This window comes from Eriocheir sinensis, chromosome 57 (genome assembly GCF_024679095.1).
Source record: "Eriocheir sinensis breed Jianghai 21 chromosome 57, ASM2467909v1, whole genome shotgun sequence".
Taxonomy (NCBI): domain Eukaryota; kingdom Metazoa; phylum Arthropoda; class Malacostraca; order Decapoda; family Varunidae; genus Eriocheir; species Eriocheir sinensis.
In genome coordinates, this window is record NC_066565.1 from 5,306,715 (window position 1) to 5,326,031 (window position 19,317).

The 19,317-nt window shown below is 43.3% G+C and overlaps 1 protein-coding gene across 4 annotated transcripts in view; it reads left to right on the plus strand.

Annotated features, from left to right (window-relative positions):
* The first annotated feature begins 3,019 nt into the window (after positions 1 to 3,019).
* Positions 3,020 to 19,317, plus strand: part of LOC126984710 (putative protein TPRXL) — a 63,190-nt gene continuing 46,892 nt past the window's right edge. The window contains exons 1-2 of one of the 4 annotated variants that reach the window (XM_050838661.1): positions 3,020 to 3,131; positions 4,273 to 4,416. In XM_050838661.1, coding sequence (XP_050694618.1) covers positions 3,130 to 3,131; positions 4,273 to 4,416 — 146 coding nt within the window. In that variant the 5' untranslated portion in view covers positions 3,020 to 3,129. Of the gene's footprint in view, positions 3,132 to 3,791; positions 3,817 to 4,272; positions 4,417 to 19,317 lie in introns of those variants that run through there. The other 3 variants (XM_050838662.1, XM_050838660.1, XM_050838663.1) reach the window with 3 other exon arrangements.

Consider the following 19,317-nt stretch of genomic DNA (forward strand, 5'->3'; position numbering starts at 1 on the left):
AGTAAAGGAGGCCATCTTGGACCGCAATGACTTCTTACACACAATTCAGGGTGGGGAGAATAAAATTGAGCTGATTTTTAGTATGCCTGCAGCCGGCACACGCGCGGACCCACGGAAAAGAGTTTGGGGGGCCGATGCCAGGATTTTTTGCAGGTGTAAGGGGCATTAGTGTAATGCCCCGACGAGCTTATTTTCTATCCTTCCTATTTCTCAACACGTCCTCTGCGTGTATCGAAATAACACGAGAAATTAATCAAGACAAAGTGAGGGTATTCCCCGGCTGCCTGGGATTGAACCCGCGACCAGCGTGACGGGAGAGCCACTCCTTACCGAGTCGGTCAAAGAGGTACCCCACTGGCTAAGTGGGTTATGGGAGGCTCGTTCATCAGGCCATCGCCGCACTACACGGCTTTCACCCCTATGTAGATTAATTTCTGTGTGTTGACAATGTCCCTTTGAGACATACCTCCAACTCCCATTTTCTATCAACCTCGGAGCATGGGCCATCCTACCTGTTACCCCTTCGGGGAAACTCAACAGAACTGCAGGAGAGGATGCCCACCGCTATGCCACCACTGTAATGCCCCGACGAGCTTATTTTCCATCCTTTCTATTTCCCAACACGGCCTCTGCGTGTATCGAAACACACGAGAAATTAATCAAGACAAGGAGAGGCGGGTATTCCCCGGCTGCCTGGGATTGAACCCGAGACCAGCGTGGCGGGAGAGCCACTCCTTACCGAGTCGGCCAAAGAGGTGCCCCCCTGGCTAACTGGGTTATGGGAGGCTCGTTCATCAGGCCGTCGCCGCACTACATTAGCACTATACCGGTTCGCCATTCTCGACGGTCCTGCTCGTGAATAACTGGTGCACTGACCTGAATCAGTGGGCATAATGACCCTGGACTTGGCGCCAAAGCATTCCAGGGCGGCCAGTGTTCCAGTGTTCCTCTTCGGATCCGAATGAGACGGCCGATTCCTCTGAGAAAAAGCATTGTTAAAGCCGCAGCGCGCTTTTGAGCTAGTTTTTTCTGCATCCGCTCAACTATTTTGGGGCAGTTTTTACATCTACTTTTTTTTTTTTTTGGGGGGGGGGGGGGAACTCTTGAACAACCTTCCTTCATCTGCATTTCCTCCTGCCAATGACTTGACCTCTTTACCACGTTTACTATCCTTTCCTCATCCTCCCTCATCTTCATCCCACACTTTCCTTCCTTCCTTCCTTCACTTCTCCCTTCCGTCCTTCCCTCACTTTTTGCTTCCTTCCTTCCTTTCTTCCATGTTTACTATCCTTTCCTCATCCTCCCTCATCTTCATCCCACACTTTCCTTCCTTCCTTCCTTCCGTCCTTCCCTCACTTTTTGCTTCCTTCCTTCCTTTCTTCCACGTTAACTATCCTTTCCTCATCCTCCCTCATCTTCATCCCACACTTTCCTTCCTTCCTTCCTTCCGTCCTTCCCTCACTTTTTGCTTCCTTCCTTCCTTTCTTCCATGTTTACTATCCTTTCCTCATCCTCCCTCATCTTCATCCCACACTTTCCTTCCTTCCTTCCTTCACTTCTCCCTTCCGTCCTTCCCTCACTTTTTGCTTCCTTCCTTCCTTTCTTCCACGTTAACTATCCTCTCCTCATCCTCCCTCATCTTCATCCCACACTTTCCTTCCTTCCTTCCTTCCGTCCTTCCCTCACTTTTTGCTTCCTTCCTTCCTTTCTTCCACGTTAACTATCCTTTCCTCATCCTCCCTCATCTTCATCCCACACTTTCCTTCCTTCCTTCCTTCCGTCCTTCCCTCACTTTTTGCTTCCTTCCTTCCTTTCTTCCACGTTAACTATCCTTTCCTCATCCTCCCTCATCTTCATCCCACAACCAATGGATATTTGACTTTTATTTGTGATACTGTGAAAAGGAAAGATATACTGTGACTATGAGGATGCCAAGTTTATTAAAAGGATGTCAGTAGACTATTCAACGGTAAACAGTAAACGGTAAAGATCGAGGACCGTGGCTAAAAGTACTCAGCCCAGCGATCGAGCCATCTGCCCATCCACGCCAGAGCGGCCAGACACAAAGCAGACAATTTTTTTACAGTAAAGGAGACAGCTCAAGGGCAAAAGAGAAAAATAAAATAAGAAAATAAAATAAAAGCCTGCTAATTGCTGCTCCTATAAAAGAGAGTAGTAAAGAAAGTGGAGAGGTGTCTTGATACTCTCCTCTTGAAGGAGATTGATCGATTGATAGTTTATTGGGTAAAGATTCGTATTAGGTCCGTGCCAGTATCTCATAATCTACTTTATGAAACATCACTATCTCTTCATATATCTTTTCTACAAACCTTCAACAGTCATGGAAACGCTTTGAAAATCCAATTCAAGGACTTTTTTTTTACTCTTGCAAATAGGGGATAATGTTTACGAAAGCGCGTCGCCTCCTCTGCTGGCCGCGGCGACGCTGCAGCGCCGCAGCCGTAAAATAGCTTGCAGGGCTTCTCCAACCGAACTTTACGACCTACTAACGGGGGCTGCGCCCCTCCACCCCTTCTAACACGCCCCCCCCTCATGTATATGTGACTTATTTCAGCGAGGAGGTATTTCTCGCAACACCGGCTGCACAGTCGCCGCGGCCAGCAGAGGAGGCGACGCTTTCGTAAACATTATCCCATATTTTCAAGAGTAAAAAAAAAGTCCTTGAATTGGATTTTCAAAGCGTTTCCATGACTGTTGAAGGTTTGTAGAAAAGATATATGAAGAGATACTGATGTTTCATAAGGTAGATAATGAGATACTGGCACGGACCTAAAACGAATCTTAACCGTTTATCGTTACAAGTAAAACAACAAAGGAGAAGGGAGGAGCATGCCATCCCAACCCCCAGGCAGTAATTAAAGAGGTCAAGTTATTGGCAGGAGGAAATGCAGATGAAAGATAATAAGTTTTCATCGAATGGAACAAGCTGCCACCTCTGTACAAAAAAATATTATTGCTAAGGATGGTTTTAAGGAGTCAACAAAGTCACAGTTCATGTATACTGTCTTCCAAGAAAGCAATAAATTAACCAATCAATCAACCAATCAACTGGACCTCCCGAGAGTGAGACTGGCCAACGCGCAGGCCCCGAGCGCGCCAAATCCACCCATGTAAATTCCTACCACATAAACCCCTGCCATGTAAACCCCTGCCATGTAAATTCCTACCACGTAAACCCCTGCCATGTAAACCCCTGCCATGTAAATTCCTACCACGTAAACCCCTGCCATGTAAACCCCTGCCATGTAAACCCCTGCCATGTAAATTCCTACCACGTAAACCCCTGCCATGTAAATTCCTACCACGTAAACCCCTGCCATGTAAACCCCTGCCATGTAAATTCCTACCATGTAAACCCCTGCCATGTAAATCCCTCCCACGTTGACTCCTGCCATGTAAACTCACAGCCATTTAACCCTCCTTACTTCAGCTTTACCTTGCATGATGAAGTGGGTGAGGATTGACTGATATAACCCCCTGCCATGTAAATCCACTGCCATGTAAACTCCTGCCATGTAAATCCACTACCATGCAAACTCCTGCCATGTAAAGCTCTGGGTGTTAGGCTAGGATGTCCCTCCTTGACGGCCCTACACTTGCCTTTAGTGATAGGTTTAGATGCGTGGGAGTCAGTGCTCATAAAGGGTGCCTCATCTCAGCCTGTCCCATATTTTTTTTATTTTTTTTATTAATTTTTTACAGCAAAGGAGACGGCTCAAGGGCAACAGAAAGAGTGCAGTGAAAAATAAGCCTGCTATGCAAAAATCTTACTGGTCATATTCAATACAGCAAGAGGTTTGATACATTCTGAATTAATCTGGTAACTTTCTTTCACAAATTGCTTATTTTCCCCTTTCCCTAACCTAACCTAACCTAACCCTGAATGACGAAGGCAACTATACAAAAATGGGCGTCATGTTGAAAAATTTATGTAGACAAAAACCTGGAAATCGCTAAAAATGACTTAGGTGATTATTTTATGAGGGTGACGATTATTATTACCTAAGTATATGTGACAAGATCTTTGCTATGAGACAGGTAAGAACTGTCTGGCTGGAGGATGTCTTGGGACCATATTACAAGTCAAATCCAAGAAGTTTCTGGTCCCTACAGAATTATTCATCCTGAACTCTATAGGAACCCGAAACTTCTCGAATTTGTCTTGTAATACAGCCCTTAGACCAAAATCATACCACAGTGTTATGTAGACCATTTTCATCAGCTGTAGACTAACCTAACCCGCACACACAGGGTCATGGTGCGCACACGAGCCGAGGGGACGGTGAAGGTGGCGGCCGCAAAGGCTCCAAGGAAGGTGTTCAGCTCTTCTTCCTCTGGTGGCTCCTCTTCCTCCTCCACCTCCTCCTCCTCCACCACTCCTTCTAAAGGCTCAAAGTAAGTATCCAGATTTTGTATTTAAAGGAAAAAAGCAGTCCTTCTTTCTTGGCAGCTTTCACACGTGTTTATTTAGAGTGGCTGTTTTTGGGTTGGGCCTCGTGGCTTAAGATGGGGCTCTAACCGCCTCACTCTTTCTCATTCCCGTTGCTTGACGCTCTGACCCACAAGACTGCCACACCACACATAGTCTAAATTAACCCTTTAACCCGGTAGGTGCGGGGATCATGTTTCGTAATGGTCCCTCTAAGCGAGAAAAATGAGAAAAAAATCATCACTCACACAAACCATTTCATAATATGTATCAAAGCATTTGTGATCAGTTTATGTATCATCTATTTTGGGGGGGTTAAATCATGGCACAAATTTGGCCCATCGCTGGTACATGGTAAAGCTAACAAATTTGGCCCGTCGCTGCTACCGGGTTGACTGTGGATTTCCTACAGTCAGACCTCACCAAGCTACAGGAATGGAACAAAAAGTGGCTGCTACAATTCAATGAAGAAAAATGTAAAGTCATGTACCTTGGGAGGGGATATCCAGCATACCAATACCACATGGGAAACACTCCACTATCCACCACAGAGGCAGAGAAAGCCCTGGGAGTGTATGTTACCAGGCTACCAGTGAAGGGATATCCAGCACACCAATACCACATGGGAAACACTCCACTATCCACCACAGAGGCAGAGAAAGACCTGGGAATGTGTGTTACCAGGCTACCAGTGAAGGTATATCCAGCACACCAATACCACATGGGAAACACTGCATTATCCACCACAGAGGCAGAGAAAGCCCTGGGAGTGTATGTTACCAGGCTACCAGTGAAGGGATATCCAGCACACCAATACCACATGGGAAACACTCCACTATCCACCACAGAGGCAGAGAAAGACCTGGGAATGTGTGTGACCAGGCTACCAGTGAAGGTCAAATCCGTGCCAATCACAGCGGACGGGTTAAGGGCTGGAAAAATAAGAAATAGAAAAGTTCCACTGGCAACATTTAATATATTGTTCTTTATGACAGTGTTTTGTGTCCACATGAATGAGTTAACAGACTTGTGTGAAGCTGATAATAATTGTGTGTTACTATTAAGTTCCACTGATATATTTTAATCACAGGCCATATTTCCAGTTACCTAAATAGTTTCATATTGTTTATTTATCTGTATGTCTTCATTAATGTGTATATTAACTTTCTTTTGAACCCACAATTATTTATTTGTTTATTTTATTTTTATTTTGTTATTATTATTTTTTTATTCCTTAGGACGAACACCTCCGCACTCTTGTCGCTCTCCCTCCCTGTAGCCTTGTAGCTTGGGGACCTTGTGGGAAATAAGTTTCTGGCTGGGAAAATTTCTCTTAAACTAGAAAATTCATTCATATCCTACTGAAAGGTTTTGCATGCTCCCCCCCCCTTCCTTTTGACAGGGACATTGATATCCTGCCCCCTCCCTGACAGGACAAGCTCCCACAGCTCTTTCTTTTTGTTAGCAGCTGCATCCCTTGTGATACCGCACCACACATTAATAGTTTGTAAATGCATGTTAGGACCATTAACCCTTATACCCCGTCAGGCACGATCGTGGCTTTTACGTTAGACTCCGTCACGCCACGATCGTGGCACTCTTCAAATATCGCGCTCATTTTATGACACACAGTTTGTTTATGTTTGAGGCTATGCGTCATGCATCAAGCCCTGTCATTGGCCCTTTGTTTCCAACATGCTGGATGCTTGGCCAATCACGTCCTAGCTTTACAAGGATTTGTTTATGTTGTAGTCGGGTTCCAGATTTTCCTGCAGTGAGTACACGGTCACAATGTGTGTTGTATTTTGTAATTTTTTTACCCATTTCTAGGCAAGATAGCAGATATATATTTACTTCCATGAGTAAATAAGTATTTCAGGCACATGATATGATACATGACAATACGTGAGAATTGTTTTTTTGCCTTCTTATTGACCTAGATAAGGGTGATGTCAGATGATGAGATGAGATGTCTTTTTTTCCTTTTTTCTTTTGTGTTACAGTAAAGGAAGCAGCTCAAGGGCAAAAATATATGCAAACAGAAAGAGCCATTCTTATCTTAATGTTGTTTCTCTACATTTTTATAGATTATTGAATAGAATGTCTAGATGTTTTTTTTACCAATAATGCATAACAGTGATGAACAGCAGTTTTGGGAAGGTAAATCCATGCACAGAGAGTAGGTCCAGAGGTAATGTAGGCACAGTCCTGCACTGAGCTTGGCCTACCATCTGCTGGTGGTTGTCATGGAACTAAAAAAAAAAAAAAAAAAAAAAAAAATGCAGAATTCATCAAATAGTTTACTTTCCAAATTTTTAGTTAGTATTTAATAATCACATTTTTCTCATAGCTGCAGTATTAGTGACAATTGACTTGGAAGTAGTATTTGAAAACAGAGCAACACAAGAAAAGGGGAAATTAAAACATATATTTTCCCACATTAACAATCGCCACATTCTGTATGTTCTCTTAAAGTTACTCATCATGAATTTAATATTATAAGGTGCAAAAGATGTATGTATTATGATTTAAATTAGAAATATGAAATAAGTTTAACCCGGTAGCAGCAGGGATCATGATTCTTAATGGTCCCTCTAAGCGAGAAAAATGAGTAAAAATCACCCCTCACACAAACCATTTCATAATATATATCAAAGCATTTGTGATCAGTTTATGTATCATCTATTTTGGGGGGTTAAAATCATGGCACAAATTTGGCCCGTAGCTGCTACCAGGTTAACACTTTCTGCTGGGAGCATACAGTATGTTTGCAGCGGTGTAGACAACCTCTCACGCTCTTTATTGGAGACAGAGGAATGCATCGTGTGTGAGGCAGCGGCGTGCCAGCCAGAGAAATGTTGAGTGGCAAAATCTTCAACACCTTCCACCACTACTAGTAAGAAGTTGAAAGCACGGCACCATTGTTTGACTTGTTTGGCTTTTCTTTTCTTTTATGTAGGAAATATTTGCCCATGAGTCCGCATTGATTCATACTGGGCATTTTTCCTTTAACCACGTTGGCGGTATGCGCAACAGGCAACTCTAAAGGCGGACACACACTATACGATGCGGCCAAACAAGAAACGCGAGAATTTCCCTAGATTTGGGGAAATTCTTGCTTGCGCTAGGGTAATTCTTGATCGCCAGATGGAGCCTTAAGCATACCGCGCCACACCTCATTAGGCCTATGGCGATGATAATTTCCTGAATTTCCTATGGGTAACTCTGGCGGGTGGGGGTGGATATAGAGTTCACGAGGTTACTGTTGTGTTATGCTGCACCACAAAACATTTGAAAGCATCATTGTAGGATAAGTAAGAACTTTCTGGTATGAAAACATCATCGTCATCATTAGAAACAAGTGAAACGATGCCATTGATCAATATTTTATAGAGAAAAAAGACGTTTTAAGAATTCGGTTGCATGCTGTGACGCTGAGTAGCTAGGGAAATGTTCCTAATGAATGCGTGTTGTCCTTGATGAGTGACAATATGAGAAATTGTGTTGGTTCATCTTCTCGTATGGACAAGAAAGAGCACTCTGGCGGATCATGATAGGGAGATGGAAAAGTCTCAAGATATCGATGACGCACATCACACACAACCAAGGTCAGTTGCCCATATCCACAACGTAAACAAACCAGCCGCCCTGTATTCACATCTTTTGACCTGTTACGCTTTGTACCGCTTCTTTGGTCCTCCTTCTCATGGTGCCGTTTGCAAAAGTAAGGGCTGATGTGGCTGTGCAGCTGTCACTCAAATTATGGACTTGTTGCTACAGTTAATTGGAAGGAAGAAGCTGTTGTGGGTACGATCATGGCTTCAAAGACGAGAGGACAGGAGTGTTTACCCAAACCAACAACTCTCTCCTGGTTTGCTGTGCGGGCAACGGCGGTTGCTCCTTGCTTCAAGATGGCGCCACTATAAACATTCGCCTGTGTCAGAACGGGCTGGGCCGACCATCAGGCCCCACCAGGAAGAAGCCTTGGGCCGACCATCAGGCCCCACCAGGAAGAAGCCTTGGGCCGACCATCAGGATCCACCGGGAAGAAGCCTACCGGCGCAATAGGCCGCGATGTAAAAGAAAAGAAAAAAAAAAAAAAAGGTTGGAGGAAAACAACATGTAAAATGTTTTTTATGTTAATAGTTTTTGGGATGAGGGACACGTTAATGGAATTCCCATTAATTTAAATGTGGAAGTTCATTTTTGTTTACGAGTGTTTTGATTTACCGTTTACCGTTGATGAGGTTTCAGGCCCTGCCCCGCCGCTGATGCAGCGCTCTACGAGGGCCGTCAACAATTATAACGTTAGCCTCAGTAATAGTCTTCGATGCACTTATTCTCAAACATCGTAGTGAGTGAGTGAGTGTCTTAATTGCTTTCACGAATAATATCACATTAGTTCAGTTTTCATGTCTAATATTTTCCTTATAGTATCACAATTAAATATCCAGCGATTATTTCCAACACACTGAACATTCATCACACACAATTTATCATTGAGTACAGACATTGATTAATAGCCATGATTGGTCATGTTACGAATTCTCTCAATTTCAGTCTGGAGAACTACACAACACTGGTCGTTGGCTGAGTGGTTGATTTCAGGCTTCTTGTACCTCACACAATTTATGCATTTCTTCTCAGCCATGGTGCACTCCTGTGATTTATGATTGCCACCGCATTTGAAACAATTTGGGGCGTCTCCATTGGTCTTGGCAGCACAGTTGGCCTCAAGATGGCTGTATCTCTGACAATGATAGCATATAATTGCATGGTATCTGTCTCTCACTGTGTATATTCCCCATTTTAATTTTAACTTGTTGTGATTCTTGTGAGTCAGCTCTTACAGTTGGATCGCTCCTCAGAATGTAGTGCATCGTGCCGGCAGCTGCAGGCTTACTAAAAACCAGCTCAATCTTATCCTCAACACCCTCAATTGAGTGTAAGAACTCATTGCGGTCTAAGATGGTCTCTTTTATTTTTTCCTTGGTCTCCTCTTTATGTACATTGCATATCATGATCTTTGGTTTCATCTTTCCCACACTCTTGGTATTAATTTGCTCAACAGACTCCAGTTTTTGAGCAGCCTCATCCTTTGTGTTCTCATTATCAAAGTTCATGACAATATTACCTCCATTAGTGAATCATGAATCAGTTATTTGAATGCCATTCAATGCCTGGGAGACTGCATCCTTCAGTTCTGTTGCCTTCTTTCCTGTGTAGAAGAAGCCTTCACGACCAGAATATTCTTCTTGACTTTCCTGTCTTTCTTCGCCACCTCGGCCCAACTCAGCGCCTTGTAAGCAGCAAGGGCGTCAGCAACTGACCCCAGGCCCTCCTACATCCTCTCAGCCCTTGATTCAACTTCATCTTTTACCACAGATATTTCTTTAGATAATTCTTGCTTGAATTCATCCAATTTCTCCACAGTTTTGATAGCCAGAGATGCTTTATGGAGGCATGGGTTGCAAATCCAATTAATTTTAGGTATATTCTCCTGCTTAATTCCAGACAGATGAGCACACTTCACATGACACCATTTAGGGCACAGACAGCATCCAATCCACTTATCGCCTGTGGGATACCTACAAACGTAACAAAAGTCCCCCATGCCCCTGGCTCCGCCAGCCATGTCGACACAGCACTTTAGGGAGCTAGGTGTAACACATCCGCTCTGCACGATGACTCACTCACTACTCCAACAAAAGGCTGGAACGAATTAAACTCGTAAACCGAGGTATGACTGTACCTGGAAATTATACGTAGCCACCTCGCGTGAGGTTGACACTTACATTATGTGTTGTATTGTTGTCTCTGAACACAGTGCAGTAATGAATAGCTCCTGGAAAATTTAAGGCAAATATGCAGGAGGAGCAGGTATGCTTTTTCAAGTTGACAGGCTGTCTGTTATGTATTGTTACTGCCCGAGTGTGTTGAGGTGAAAATTCAGCTGCTCCTGCATGATTACAGAGCAATAGTTCTTACCTTGTTGAGTGCCAATAGGTTACTGTCTTGGGGGGGTCAGGGTGTGTGAAGCCCCTGTTTTAAGGTGGGGAGGTAGAGGGGGCAAAGCCTCCCCGTTATGGGTTGGGTTAGTTGAGAAATAGTTCTTGTCCTATTAAGCAGCGATAGGTTACTTTTGGCAGGGTGGGGCGCGCTGTGGGGAATATTAATCCAACATATTTACCAAGAAAGTTAACTTTTTATAGTCTTAAGTGAAAATATCCACAAGCTCCTCCCACTAGGGTGGAGCCATTTCTCCCCGCCAAGGAGTCATATTGGCGTTCTGGTATTGAGGGGTGGAGTTGTGAGGCCCTCGGCTAATTCAGTGAGAAATCAGGCCTCGTATCTTTCACCCTTAGGTTACTCTGGTCGACTTGAGGGTATGGTCATGGTCAGATCTAATCCCTCAAGAGATAAGAATACCCCACACACACACTCTCTCTCTCTCTCTCTCTCTCTCTCTCTCTCTCTCTCTCTCTCTCTCTCTCTCTCTCTCTCTCTCTCTCTCTCTCTCTCTCTCTCTCTCTCTCTCTCTCTCTCTCTCTCTCTCTCTCTCTCTCTCTCTCTCTCTCTCTCTCTCTCTCTCTCTCTCTCTCTCTCTCTCTCTCTCTCTCTCTCTCTCTCTCTCTCTCTCTCTCTCTCTCTCTCTCTCTCTCTCTCTCTCTCTCTCTCTCTCTCTCTCTCTCTCTCTCTCTCTCTCTCTCTCTCTCTCTCTCTCTCTCTCTCTCTCTCTCTCTCTCTCTCTCTCTCTCTCTCTCTCTCTCTCTCTCTCTCTCTCTCTCTCTCTCTCTCTCTCTCTCTCTCTCTCTCTCTCTCTCTCTCTCTCTCTCTCTCTCTCTCTCTCTCTCTCTCTCTCTCTCTCTCTCTCTCTCTCTCTCTCTCTCTTTCACTCTCTCTCTTTCTCTCTCTCTCTCTCTCTCTCTCTCTCTCTCTCTCTCTCTCTCTCTCTCTCTCTCTCTCTCTCTCTCTCTCTCTCTCTCTCTCTATCTCTCTCTCTCTCTCTCTCTCTCTCTCTCTCTCTCTATCTCTCTCTCTCTCTCTCTCTCTCTCTCTCTCTCTCTCTCTCTCTCTCTCTCTCTCTCTCTCTCTCTCTCTCTCTCTCTCACGTGATATTTAAAGAAACAAAATGAGAAACATGCATATATGTATTCAGGTAAATTTACAAATAAATATATATACAAATGACCAAGGCAGGCCAAGAGAGCGACTGAGAGAGAGAGAGAGAGTCATGTTTAATTTCATTTCATGGGATTTGCTACCCTTTCCATCTAATGGTCAGAAAAGTCAAATTTAGTGTGGACATCAGTATTTTGTACATCCTTTGAACCGAGCATGGTCAGCCACTTGCCTATAAGGAAAGTTGTGGGCTCCACCAGCTTCAAGTAGTGGGAGGGGCTTGTGGACGTTTTCGTATGACAGACTATACTGGTTTGTGCAGAAAACTATCTCCTCACCAAAAAACTTCCTATTTTGCTCCTGAAAGAATAGTCTTGTCTTGAAAATAACACGCCTAATTATGCTGCAAAATTACCAGTTTAAAAAACTTCAATACAATGACGTATCAAGGATTATGAACTTGAGCGCAGCGCAGCACACCCTCCCTCGCTGACTGATCGTTTGGAACCTTCATGAGTTAACATTGGAAATTGAAAAAGTCAACCTTTTAATGGTTTTCAGAAGAAAAATATCTCCATAAGATAAACATTATATTTTGCCAAGAAATAGTCAGTTTTTCAAAATTGGTGGGCTGCAGTAATGTCCATAGTTCCCCTTCAGTTTGGTAAATATCCATAGCTTCAATGGTCTCACAATGGGGTATGTAACTTTTCTGGTAGGTTTTGATGTGTTTTTATTCAGCATGCTAACTGTGGAAAGCATCAGTTTCCTGAACCTGCTTCTCCCTTTAAAGAAAATCGTGATTTCTGTGAAAAAATAATGCTATTTAATAGGAAACACATCAATACTTGCCAAAAGTTTAGCAGTTTTGTCCCCACAATAAGCATAACTAAGTAAACAAACAATAAGCCCTCACTATACTTGTCAGCTTCACCTGTACCTCTATCTGTAGGTCCCTGGACCTTCCTGCAACACTCCCTGCAGCAAAGGCCACAGCTCCACCTGCACCTGTCCCTCTGAGTCCCTGGACCTTCCTGCAACACTCCCTGCAGCAAAGGCCACAGCTCTACCTGTACCTGTCCCTCTGGGTCCCTGGACCTTCCTGCAACACTCCCTGCAGCAAAGGCCACAGCTCCACCTGTACCTGTCCTTCTGAGTCCCTGGACCTTCCTGCAACACTCCCTGCAGCAAAGGCCACAGCTCCACCTGTACCTGTCCCTCTGAGTCCCTGGACCTTCCTGCAACACTCCCTGCAGCAAAGGCCACAGCTCCACCTGTACCTGTCCCTCTGAGTCCCTGGACCTTCCTGCAACACTCCCTGCAGCAGGTGTGCTGGCAGGAGGCTACAGGGCTAGACAACAAGTGTGCTGGCAGGAAACTGCAAGGCTGGACAGCACCAAGACCAGTTAACTGACTCCCTGCAGCAAATGTGCCAGCAAGAGGCTGCGGGGCTGGACAGCAGCATGAGTAGCCAGGACAAGCAGGAGCAGACTGCTGCAGGGGGCAGGAGGGTCAGTGGTCATCAGATGAAGCAGCTGTCTACTGGCACCTCCAGCAACAAAGGAGAGAGGAAGTTTGTGTGTCTGGAGTGTGGAAAAGAATTCACCACAAGGGGAGGCCTCAGATATCACACCCTTACACACACTGGTGTGAAGAACTATGAATGTAAGGAATATGGGAAAACATTTATTAGGAAGAGTCAACTTGATACACACACCCTTACACACACTGGTGTGAAAAACTATGAATGTAAGGAATGTGGGAAAAATTTCGTTAGGAAGAGTACCCTTGATATACACACCCTTAGACACACTGGTGTGAAGAACTTTGAATGTAAAGAATGTGGGAAAAAATTCATCCAGAAGTGTATCCTTGATACACACACCCTTACACACACTGGTGTGAAGAACTATGAATGTAAGGAATGTGGGAAAAAGTTCAGCCTGAAGGGTAACCTTGAAGCACACACACTTACACACACTGGTGTAAAGAACTTTGAATGTAAGAAATGTGGGAAAAAATTCATTAGGAAGAGTCACCTTGATACACACACCCTTACACACACTGGTGTCAAGAACTATGAATGTAAGGAATGTGGGAAAAAGTTCAGCCTGAAGCGTAACCTTGAAGCACACACCCTTACACACACTGGTGTAAAGAACTTTGAATGTAAGAAATGTGGGAAAAAATTCATTAGGAAGAGTCACCTTGATACACACACCCTTACACACACTGGTGTCAAGAACTATGAATGTAAGGAATGTGGGAAAAAATTCATCCAGAAGGTTCACCTTGATTTACACACCCTTACACACACTGGTGTTAAGAACTATGAGTGTAAGGAATGTGGGGAACGATGCACCACAAAACAGGGTCTTAAATATCACAGCCTTATGCACACTGGTGTAAAAAACTATGAATGTAAGGAATGTGGGAAAAAGTTCATCATAAAGTTTCACCTTGATAGACACACTCTTACACACACTGGTGTAAAGAACTATGAATGTCAAGAGTGTGGAAAAAAGTTTGGACGCAAGAGTAACCTTAAAAGCCACAGCCGTACCCACACTGGTGTAAGAAACTATGAATCCCAAGAATGTGGGGATGAATTTATCCAGAAGAGTCAGCTTGCTACACACACCCTTACACACTCGGGTGTAAAGAGTCATGAGTGTGAAGAGTGCGGGAAGAGATTCAGTATGGCTTCATACCTTAACCGACACTTGTACAAGCATATATACGACCATAGAGAGTTGAAGTGCGATGTTTGTGGTCAGTTCTTCAAGACAAAGCCTGAAATTAGAAGACACATGAAGACCCACTTCAGGGATGTGTCTTCCTAAGCTGTGATCTTGTAATGTCTCACGGCTCTTCTCCCCGGCACTGGGTCACCCTCCATGTATTACTGTGTCTGTCCTCTCCATCTGGCCGTCACCCTAGTGCCCAGTGACCGTCTTGGCTCATTATTTACTATTTTTCCATTTTTCCATGCTCGCTCCTCCATCCCCACCACTGTCACATCCCATTGAGTGTCCTTGCAGATTCACGGCTCCTCCTTAGAGAGTAACACTTCCCATTACCTCCATTTGCTTTGACCATCTTGACACAACTTACATACAGCTTCATGGACCAAATGCTGACCCCTTAATGGTGTTGTACTCTGGTATTCTGGAAAAATACATAACAATTACATTTCCAGTTGCTCTGTTTTTTATCCTCACTTGTCTTGAAGATTGACTCAAAGTTAGTGTTTTGAAACCATCTTATCAAATTTACTTTCATACTGTGAATGTTTCTGGCACACGACCAACACGTGAATATGCAGACATTGGCACAAGGCACGTCACCATCACATAGTGCCGACTGCCCTGGTCCTTGGTAGAAAAAGAGTATTTAGCGCTGAATTACCTGTACTATATATGTGTTGTTTGCAGACTCAGCAAATACATGAGACTGTTCAGATTGAAAAGAACTCTCTCTCTCTCTCTCTCTCTCTCTCTCTCTCTCTCTCTCTCTCTCTCTCTCTCTCTCTCTCTCATCACTGACAACCTCGATCCCTCCTTCAGCAACAACTTTGAACGTGTCATGTCCCTCGCCAAGCGGCCAAGGCTGTCCTGCTGCTGATGATGATGATGATGTCATTTGGGAGAGTTCAGTTCAGTGTCTAATGGAAGACGCTATTAGTACCAAGAGTGTTGGAAAGATGAAACCAAAGATCATGATATGCAATGTTCATAAAGAGGAGACCAAGGAAAAAGTAAAGGAGGCCATCTTGGACCGCAATGACTTCTTACACACAATTCAGGGTGGGGAGAATAAAATTGAGCTGATTTTTAGCAAGCCTGCAGCCGGCACACGCGCGGATCCACGGTAAAGAGTTTGGGGGGCCGATGCCAGGATTTTTGCAGGTGTAAGGGGCATTAGCATTACCGGTTCGCCATTCTCGACGGTCCTGCTCGTGAATAACTGGTGCACTGACCTGAATCAGTGGGCATAATGACCCTGCTGGACTTGGCGCCAAAGCATTCCAGGGCGGCCAGTGTTCCAGTGTTCCTCTTCGGATCCGAATGAGACGGCCGATTCCTCTGAGAAAAAGCATTGTTATAGCCGCAGCGCGCTTTTGAGCTAGTTTTTTCTGCATCCGCTCAACTATTTTGGGGCAGTTTTTACATCTTTTTTTTTTGGGGGGGGGGCGGGGGGAACTCTAGAACAACCTTCCTTCATCTGCATTTCCTCCTGCCAATGACTTGACCTCTTTACCATGTTTACTATCCTTTCCTCATCCTCCCTCATCTTCATCCCACACTTTCCTTCCTTCCTTCCTTCACTTCTTCCTTCCGTCCTTCCCTCACTTTTTGCTTCCTTCCTTCCTTTCTTCCACGTTAACTATCCTTTCCTCATCCTCCCTCATCTTCATCCCACAACCAATGGATATTTGACTTTTATTTGTGATACTGTGAAAAGGAAAGATATTGTGACTATGAGGATGCCAAGTTTATTAAAAGGACGTCAGTGGACTATTCAACGGTAAACTGTAAACGGTAAAGATCGAGGACCGACTATCAATCAATCAATCGTGGCTAAAAGTCCTCAGCCCAGCGAGCCATCTGCCCATCCACGCCAGACACAAAGCAGACAATTTTTTTACAGTAAAGGAGACAGCTCAAGGGCAAAAGAGAAAAATAAAATAAGAAAATAAAATAAAAGCCTGCTAATTGCTGCTCCTATAAAAGAGAGTAGTAAAGAAAGTGGAGAGGTGTCTTGATACTCTCCTCTTGAAGGAGATTGATCGATTGATAGGTCCGTGCCAGGGGCCGTATACACAAATATTCTAAGAATAATACTAAGCCTTGCACTTAACAACTTTTAGCTAAGCATAGGCCCTTAAGTATTACTTAGAATTCCCCTTAGCGGACTCTAAGCTAAGTATTTTTTGAGCAAAATACCGGTATGAAGTGCATCGCCTAGCAAAACGACAACTTGCAAAAGCATTGTATATAGCTACCACAGGACATATTATGCAAAGATGAAATAGCCATAATGAATTCAACACGTTATCTATCTGTACACAAAAGCTTGTTTGGAAACAATAGACACATCAATGGAGTAAATGATCGACATAAACGAGCCTTCTTCTTCTTCCTCTTGTGGTCTTTATTGCCTATGATCGTTATAAAGGTGCATCTTTTCATGTTTCCGGTGTACCTCCACTATTCTTTTATGTGTTTTGGTAAAATGTGTATATTACTGCCTCGACGTCGTCTCCTCAGCCGCCGGTGACAACAAAGGCGTAGCGCGAAGCGTATCACACGGAATTACCAAATAATAAAAGTAAACAAGTCAAAAACAAACTAAATCTAACCAGACCTGACAAAACCTAACTATACCTAGCCTATGACCAACCTAACCTGACCCCTCTACCCCCAAAATGCAATGTGCTAAGATGCGTTAATTCACACTCCTCAATAGTTTGAAGTTTCTTCAATATTCAAGCTGTTTGTCACTGTACTGTATTCAGAGACCAACATACAGCACATAATGCATTAGCCTCACGTGAGATGGCTACCATAATTTCAGACTCGCGTGTTCAGTGACTTTCTTGTTTATTTATTTTTATATATATCAACTTTCAGTCAGGTTACTCTGGTATATCTTTGCCTCAGTGGGTCAAGGCACACAATCATTAGTACTATTATAAAATGTTCTAATGTTTCCCGAGCTTCTACACCTATCTGATGTACTATAGATAGGTATAGGTACTTCTCCATTCATGGAGGCCACTTTTCTCAACTATCTTTGACAGATCTTCCATTCACATTGTTTCACTCTGCTCCAGTGTCATCATATGCTTTCCCTCTCTGTATATTTCCTTTTTCCAAAGGGGATTGTCTTCAATTTCCAGTGTTATATTAATTTGGCCCACCAGTGTTCACTCATTTCCTCTCTTTGAAACTCAGCTTCCCCTTTGTTAACCTTTCTCAGAAGCTCCACCCCATTTCCCCTGAGAGCATGTGAACACTATCATGCCAACTGGTCTTGAATGACTTCTAATCTCCCGACATCTTAAGTCTTAGTTTTGCTGACCCATACAAGATAGCTGTGGGGTTACTACTTTCCCCATCCAAAAGCAACTTCCATATTCATACTGGCTAATTTCCCTTCTCTACCACTGATGTTAACACCCGTCATTTTCCTTACCTTGGCTTCATTCAGTTTTCTTTGTGCTTTCTCCTATGGCCTCCTTGCTTATCTCAAATGCTAAATAACCTTGTGTTTCTATTACCTCTAAGATATTGTTTCCCAGCACCCGCTGTCCTACTGCTGGTGTGAATTTCCATTATTATGTTTAAAGATAAGTTTCCATTCCATACCAAAGTCATTTAGGATCAGGCAAAATCCTTCCACTAATACTACATCATCTGCATAACCCAGGCAAAGCAATACAACTTCTGATGTGTGGGGCTTTATTACTTTTGCCTATATCCACATATACACATGGAGGAGGGGGAATGATTATGAGCAGAAAGGATTGATTGATAATGTGGCAGTAGATGGAAGACTGAGAAAGGATATCTGTGACGCGAAGGTAGTAAGCGGGATGTTCGATGGCTCTGACCATCTTGCAAAAGTGGGTGTTTGAAAAGAAAGGTGAAGTAAAAAAGGAAATACTGAAGATAGAAAAGTTACAGGAAAAAAGAAATAAAAGATGAGTATAACGTGAAATGGCAGAGGCCTTAAGTGAAAAATGGGAAAGTGTGAAAGATAGTACAGATACTGAAAAAGTTTTTGGAACATTTAAAGAAGTAGTGTTAACTACAACAAAAAAGTGTTAGGGATGAAAGTGGTGAGAGATGGAAAAAGAAAAGGAAATTCATGGTGGACAGAAGAGATAAGGAGGATAGTAAAAGAGAAAAGGGAACTTTTTTAAGAAAACTTAAGAAAGAAATGTGGTTGAGCAAGTAAAAAGGGAAAGGAAAAAGAAATATAGAGAATGCAAAATGAAATTAAAACAAGCAATAAAAGAAAGTAAGAAGAGTTGGTGAAGACTTTGGAAAAGACTAAGTGAAAAATATAAAGGGAACAGGAAATCATATTGGAAAGAAGTAAAAAATTAAAGAAAAGCATCACCCCAATAATATCTCCCCAAGGAAAATTAATGAAGTTATGGGTGAGAGTGGAAAGATGTTCAAAGACGGGGAAGCTGTGAAAGAGACATGGAGAGAATATTTCAAAAACTTAATGAATTTTGATGATGGACGTCCAGCAGCTGTTACAGCAACAGTTTTGAGCGGAGGTAGAGGAGGAGTATATAAAGAAAGAAGTATAACATATGAAGAAGTAAATCAGGCATTAAAAAGATTAAAAAATGGAAAAGCAGCAGGAACTGATGGAATCAATCAAATATTTTCCTTCAGGATGGTAGGAGAAAAAATAATAGCAAAAGGAAAGAAACTATACGCTGCCTTCATGGACTTTGAAAAAGCTTACGACAGATTCGATTGGATTGCATTGTGGGATGTTTTAAAGATTTATGGTGTGGGAGGAAAACTGCTTAGTGCAATAGTCTTTCTATGAGGATGCATCTGCATGTGTCAAAATTGGTGGAGAAACAAGTGAACATTTTGAGATAAAGGTGGGATTAAGGCAGGGGCGTGTCATGTCACCATGGTTGTTCAATATTAATATGGATGGTGTCATGAGAGAAATAAAGGGCAAAGTTGGGGTAAAAATGTACGCTGAGGGAA